The sequence below is a fragment of the Trichechus manatus genome, unplaced genomic scaffold (genome assembly GCF_000243295.1).
Source record: "Trichechus manatus latirostris isolate Lorelei unplaced genomic scaffold, TriManLat1.0 scaffold00206, whole genome shotgun sequence".
In the NCBI taxonomy this organism is placed as follows: Eukaryota; Metazoa; Chordata; class Mammalia; order Sirenia; family Trichechidae; genus Trichechus; species Trichechus manatus.
Genome location: NW_004444142.1, coordinates 2,692,953 through 2,700,495, shown reverse-complemented (window position 1 = coordinate 2,700,495; position 7,543 = coordinate 2,692,953). Strand labels below are relative to the sequence as shown.

Sequence of the window (7,543 nt, the reverse complement as noted above, 5' to 3'; positions counted from 1 at the left end):
CGAATCTGTACATCTCTCTATTAACAGGATTTGTTTGTTTACACATTATATTACACTTCACCAGCCTTTATACTGCATTTCATTAAATACAAAATAAATTTACAAAAAAGCCTACCATGGTGCTCCTTCACAATGCCAGTTTATGGTCTTCTAAAACTTCCTTCCTCTCCTGTGCATTCACAGTGGTTACATTTTGATCATATTAACATTATGATTTTTTTCTTTTAAATCAAAGACCGTGTCAGCCTGTTTGTCAATCCAAATGGGAGAAACAGTGCATGTGTGATGACTCGCTGTACGTACCCAAGAGCTATGTCTCATGAGCACAACACTGGATTTTACCTTGTGCAAATAGTCATGCTAAAACGCCAATCATTTTTAATTGAAATCATTTTAAATTTTCTGGAAATACCAAATGGAAGGAGAAATTTAGCTTTTCAATGAAGAAACAGCTAGTGTCTTCAGACAATATGGCATCAGAAATTTTGTGTTTCCACTTGACAGCAATGACTGATGAAAAATATTTGCGTGCAAATGGACATTTTCCTTTGTTCTGATTATTTCCTGCATTCTTCTAGGCATAATATTGTATAACATATATTAAACTCACTTCCAAAACAAACAATACCAGTTGTCACTGGGACAAATATAGCTCGCATTGCTCCTCTTGGCAGGTAAAGGTACTGTTTACCTGAAGCATCTTGTTTTGAAATGTGCATGTGAAATGTTAGTGCAAACATCCATAAAGGAAGTTTTCTGCAGATGTAGTTAGACGTCAATATACATGCTACACACATGAAGAGTTGTGGTCTTCATTTACAGGCCTGCGTGCTTACCTCCAGAACATTGGTTTGAAGAACAAACATGAGGGGCAAAGAAGGGAGGAAGAAAACAAAGAGCTCCTATATAAAACACTGAAGTTTTCTGGAGGCCACGGCAGTTCCTTAATTAAACAGAGTATCAGATCTTCACCAGGTTACTGGTGGAAGTTTCTAAAACCTCCCAATGGTACAGAGATAAAACAGCTAAATGGTAAAACTCTCACAAATTAACTTTATCTGCAGAAGGGTAACAAATCCTCAAGAGTATCAAGTTTAATGATTCACAAACTAATCTGATTTAAGGACTAAATAGTGAATTTTGAAAAAAAAAAAAGAAGCTTTCTAATTTACCTTCTCTCTGCCATTGAGTATTAACCAACATTAAGACAAGCCCCACCCAGAAAACATAAACAAAATCCTCAAACACACACAGAAAAAAACAACCTTGCTACCTTTGTAACATCAAATAGAGGCGAAATGGATAGTCCCAAGTCTATCTAAGTAGTGAAACAGTTGGCTAACCAACCAACCAAATGCACAAGAGAATATATAAGCGAAATAGAGTACTACTCTCACCACCTTCTAAGGCAGGAAGACAGACTATAAGAGGGATCAGGAGAGCATGGGCTACCAAGGAGAAATGAAGCCGCACTCTGTGTGTTAACTATAAATTCTAACATTAAAACTCCTGAATCCCTGAGTTAGTTTAATGTCACTGACATTAACCAGCTTTTGTTACTGTCATTTTATTCAAATGGATGCCATTTGATTAGGTAAATATTGAACATTATTTTAGGAGAAAAACCAAACCCAGTTCTTTTTGTGTAGGTAACATGTCCCATGAACAAAAAAGAAAAAAGGGAGCAAAGTATTTTGAGACATTCTTTAAATGAGTCCACAGGAACTAAGTTATTTTAAACATACTGTTCAAATTTCTGGTTAACAAATGACCCCAGGGTAAAACAGGTGGTGAAAACAAACCAAGAAATGGCTATTTTGAACATTAATAATAAGGATATGGTAAGTGGAAAACTAACAGGAAGCTTGTTACTGCATGAAGAACAAGACGACGGGACACTGTCCCATCCATCCGTAGGTAGTGCACGCTGCTTGAAGAAATATTTTTTCAAAGTGCTAACAGAGGGAAGTCAAGATAGAGATAAAAATGCTCCTGAGGAGAAACTAGGGGGATGGCTAAAGAAAAAAATAGAAGTTGACAGTCATCTTGGAGGGTTTCTTAATGTTTAGATAAATTAAAACAGTTCCTTCTAGATGAATTACGGATTATACTTATTTTGAATGGTAGGGAGAGGAGGAAGTGGTGAAGACACCAGCATATTGTACCAACTGCACTCAAGCCTCAATTTTAAGTGTAAGAGATCAAGCAAATGTCAATATTTACAACAAGAGCTGCCCAAAGCAACATTACACATCCGAGGGTAAAATTTCCTACCTTTCACAGATACGCTTTTATTCCTACAGTTTTCTCTATGACTGCTCCTTCAAATTTGGAAGCAATTTATCTGGAAGGGAAGTTCGCTTACCAGGTTTCTCATAACACTCTAAACACACAAAAAAAAAGTGTGTACAGTTTCACATCTAAAGCCTTCATGTTCCTTATAGACTAGGGATTAAATCTAGTTCTGAATACCATCCCAACTTCAAAAACCAAAGCCTTCTCATTCTACAGGCTAATACATTCTTCAAGTTTTCTGGCAGATGATAGAGTATGAGGAAAAAAAGAGTATAAAAGTTCACATAAACAGACTGAGGTCAGTAGGCACAGAAAGCCTGCGCAGATACTAATGTCGTCTCAGACTAGAATAGGCTGGTGAACACCACCATCTGCTTATAAAAAGAAATACAAATTCGGTGGAAATTTTAATTCTCTTTTGTTTCGGTGATATGTGAAGTTCCCAGTTTTGTTGTTGTCGTTTTATCCATGCTACTTATTTAACCAGACAAATCCGAAGTGCAGTAGCTTTGATTTTCCAAATGTTAACTGTGGGAGGCAATGAATCTGAGAGCTAATAAAGTGAAAGCAGTTCACTTTCTACTGTAATATAAACTGGCAGAAATAAAGTCTACCTGAATGGTATAAAACAGTACCAACAGGCTTCGGCGTTCCTCAACCACCAAGTGTCATCAACCTTTCACTCTTTGAGTTTTAGTATTGTAATGGTAGTCATGTCTGTCATATATTTCACATTTAAAGATTTCAGGAGGATGGTCTGTTCTTTCTGCAATAAGAAATGCAAAGTAAAATAAATCCTGGGAACAAATGCTTCAACTTTTGGGAAAGTGTGTCTTATGGCCTTGGTAAAATTAGAGAATTTTTAAAATTAGAGAATTTTTTTCCAATTTCTCTTATTTAGTCCATCCTCTGGCTTCTAGATCAAGTCTCTGTACACTTGGACCAATCGAGCAAATACCATCTGGTGGGGCAAATTCATGTTAGTTCAAGGATTCAGCTCACAATGTTCTATATATATTCCACTCTGAAGAGTGAAATCCACATAGGGCTCTTTAACACCTTTCAATCTTTGAAGGACAGGAGTATGGTACAAAGTGTGGCAATCACCAATAAGAAAAAACCTCCTAACCGTTCCTTTTAAAAATAACAAATATGCTAAAAATGTATACTTGCATGTGGACTGGTAAAATAGTTTCACAGTTACTGCAGTTTCAAAACACTGAAGATAATCTTTTTCTTTTCTTCCTTTTAACTTAAAAGGCAAGTTCTATTTTCAGACTTTCAAACATGTTAAGGTTAAATTTGTAACTAACTGGGGTTTCGTCTTTACACTGATCCGTTTTTAGTATTGATGGTCAATGTAAGAACTTATGCACAGTGAGAGAATGAACAAAAGGACCAAGAAAGACAGCTGGATACAGCAGACATTACTCTGAGTGTCTCACATATGTTTCCAGGGGAAAAAAAAAAAAAAAGGGAAGCCACTGAAAGTTGTTATTTCATATGGCACTGAAACAAACATTCAACTCAGCTTAGGTAAGAGTTACTTATCCCTGAAAATAAAGGCAGCAGATTCTAAGCAGCTTTAAGAATTAAATGCTTCCTCATGCCTCTTCCAGGAGGTGGACACTGATCCAAAGTCCTAAATCAAATGCAAGTGTTCTCAGCAAACAAAGTCCTCGGCTGTCACTGTTCAAGCACAGACACGGTGGCTGTTATTGTGGTGGCTGCTGCTCTGGCGGCCCCTCCTGCTGAGGCGGAGCTGGCCGTGGCCCTGGAGGCCTGGGCACAGGCATGTCTTGGTGCTGCCTCTGCCTGTAAGCTATAACTGTTCCCAACAGCAACGCAATGATGGTCATGAGGTAAAGGTCCCACTCAGGTCCCAAGAGCTGGTCCATATCAAGTTGGGTGAGCAAATCTCGGATCTTAATGAAAACAGAATAAAAAGCATTGTGATCACTAAAATGTCAGAGAAGGAAGTGAGAAAATTATATCACAAAATAGAGATAAATACAGAACTTATTAAAATACTTGGTTTTAGGAACTTTTTGCAATGTGTTTATAAAAACAGGGTTTAGCCTTCTACTGAAACTCAAAGTACTATGTCTCAGAAATTAAGCCACTATTTTTTATAACGGCTGACTATATAAAATGTCTAGCAAGATTCCTTTCCATCAGCAATCTAATGCACTAATTTCCAACTATTTTTCACAGAAAACATTTGGAAGAAACACTGGGAGAATGGGGGGCCCAGGGGTCCAGTATCTTGGCACACCTGTGACCTATTTGTAGCGATGGTACAGCAGCTGAAAATCTTGGTTCTCATGAGAGCTGGGCTATTTCCCTTCTTCTTGCATGTAAGTGAAGAGGACAGGAATTCAAATGTTTAATAGTTGAATACATAATACTTTTTAGTTATGATTTAATGAAAAAGAAAAATTAAACACCAGAATTTAAACTTAAAAGTTATGTTCTTAAAATGTTCTGCATCCCGCTTTGGTGAGTGGTGTCTGGGGTCTTAAAAGCTTGCGAGCAGCCATCTAAGATACATTAATTGGTCGCAACCCACCCGGAGCAAAGGAGAACGAAGAACACCAAAGACACAAGGAAAGTATTAGACAGAAAGGGCCACATAAACCAGAGACTCCATCAGCCTGAGACCAGAAGAACTAGATGGTGCCTGGATATCACTAATGACCGCCCTGACAGGGAACACGACAGAGAGTCCCTGACGGAGCAAGAGAAAAGTAGGGTGCAGAACTCAAATGCTAGTAAAAAGATCAGACTTAATAGTCTGACTGAGACTGGAGGGACCCCAGAAGATATGGCCCCCAGACTCTGTTAGCCCAGAACTGAAACCATGCTCGAAGCCAACTCTTCAGACAAAGATTAGACTGGACTATGGGACATTAAATGATACTCGTGAAGAGAGTGCTTCTTAGCTCAAGTAGATACATAAGACTAAATGAGCAGCTCCTCCTGTCCAGAGGAAAGATGAGAAGGCAAAAAGGGACAGGAGCTGGTTGAATGAACAGAGGAAATCAGGGGTGGAAAGGAGGAGTATGCTGTCACATTACAGGGAGAGCAGCTAGGGTCACATAGCAATGTGTGTATAAATTTTTGTATGAGGACTTGAACTGTAAACTTTCACTTAAAACACACACACACACAGAATTATGTTTTTAGTTTATGATTTTTTTTCTTTTTAGTGCCACTTAAGAAGTTATTCCCGATATTTTCTGTTACTTACCCATATAGAAAGTAAATACAAGGTATTATCCTTTATGCTTAAATACAATTACATTTAAAAAGACCTCATAACACATATTTCTAGGTACAGGTGCTAAATTTTTTATGGAAAAAAAATGAGAAGAAACTACTAACAAAACAAAACACTCAAAAAAAAAACACGAACCACTTACGTTTGTTTCCTTTATGTACTGCAAGAAATAGACAACACCCAACTTGCAAAGTGCTAGGAAGACTGGTACTTGGGCATCTGGGCTGGCTTCGGCTGCCATGTCATAAAAACGTTTTGCAAGGTGAATATCCTATAACATAGGTAATAAGCCAAAATTCATTTCTTGTCAAAATAAGTAGTATTTATTTAGTTCATATATCAGAAATATTTATTCTGTCTTTCAAGTTTTCATTTTAAAATGCACTTCACTAACCTAAAGAAGTGGAGTCCAGGCGGCACAGTGGTTAAGAGCTCTGCTGCTAACCAAAACGTCAGCTGTTGGAATCTACCAGCCGCTACTCTGTCTACTCTGGACAGTTCTACTCTGTCTCATAGGGTCGCTATGAGTCGGAATTGACTCAATGGCAATGGGTTAACCTAAAGAAAATCCTCAAGCTTTACTTGAGTAAAACTTCTTTAATTATCTAACAGCATAATTTTGAAAATTTTAACTAAAAATCAGAAAACTTAACTCATTTTCCCCATCCAGTATCTCATTTGCTGTGTAGATATGCTATCTATGCTTAACACTGTTTACCTGGAGATTTCCAGAGACGAGCTGTTAAGTCTCAAGCTAATTTTTTCCTACCTAAAACTTCAATCAGCGTCAACAACTCTTGGTTTCAGTTTGGAGCTGTGATCTTCAGACTGGGGTACATATAATTTAAGACTTTCCAAGGGGTACTTGAATGGATAGTGTTAAGAGATTTTTTATTTTTCAGATTCTCAACCTCCATTTGCGCTCCTTCCTAAAACGGATCTCCTTGAGATCATGCCTGCGTACACGGCAACGTTTCTCCACTTTCAAAAAGACAGGCCTTACCCACCCCAAACCTTACTCAGGTGCATTGCCCTGGGATGTAAAAGCCTCAGAGGCCTCCACATAAAGAGATAATATGAAATACTGGTTTTGAAGAAGGCTCCTTTAATAATTATAAACCCACAGGGCCTCCTGTGTTTCCTATCTTAGACACATATTTCTGTAAAGGATAAAACACATGATCATTAATTTTGGTTCAGGTTGGAGTATTCTGAATTCAGATACATGGCAGAATGTGATAGTTGGCGGCAGAGCGGGATAGTGGGTGGCACAGTGGGATGGTGGGTGGCAGAATGTCATGGTGAGAGTTGTGACAATTTTCATTTAAAACAACCTCATTTCTTCCATGCCCTTACTATTGTCAAAGAATACGAAACTCTTAAGAAGGAATTTCATGAGAACATGGGAAAAAGAAGCTGAACACCAAAAATGACTTTTTCCACATATTTAAATATAAGAAGTTCCTTTCAGTTTTTCCCTATACTTGTCCCTATGATGTGTCCTTAGTTAAAAAGCACCTTCCAACAATGTTAACAGTACGGTTAGTGCCTCTGGCTTTTAAAAAAAAAAATTACTAAATCTGGACTAAGAACCCATGGATCAAACTTTTATGTGATAACAGACTCTATGCAGATGATTTAAAAGGGTAATTAAAATCTACCTTATTATTATCTATCCTGTTATTTATTCCAACTGTAGCAAATCCTTATCTTACTTAATGCTTAATATTTTCTAGCTATGGTGGATGCTAGATTGATTAGTTTTTAGTATAAATATCTCATTTAAAAAACAGAAAAAAAAGTGATTATGTCTTTTAGAAATTAATAGCTACTCTTTTTATATATCATTAATTATTCTCAAAAGCTAAACTCTAGCGTTCCCTCCCCAATACTTTTATTAGAGGAAAACTATGCCTTTTATGATACTCCTTATTGTAAGAACTTATAAGTTAGTTACCCATTATATTA

General features: G+C 37.3%; 1 protein-coding gene across 2 annotated transcripts in view; it reads right to left on the bottom strand.

Moving 5' to 3' along the window:
* Window positions 1-3,541: 3,541 nt before the first annotated feature.
* The window catches only part of SEL1L (SEL1L adaptor subunit of SYVN1 ubiquitin ligase), a 55,219-nt gene continuing 51,217 nt past the window's right edge, over window positions 3,542-7,543 (bottom strand). Inside the window, exons 20-21 of one of the 2 annotated variants that reach the window (XM_004388082.3) lie at window positions 5,718-5,846; window positions 3,542-4,220 (exon numbers count right to left, since the gene is read on the bottom strand). In XM_004388082.3, coding sequence (XP_004388139.1) covers window positions 4,011-4,220; window positions 5,718-5,846 — 339 coding nt within the window. In that variant the 3' untranslated portion in view covers window positions 3,542-4,010. The remainder of the gene's footprint in view (window positions 4,221-5,717; window positions 5,847-7,543) is intronic. The other variant, XM_023742228.1, reaches the window with a different exon arrangement.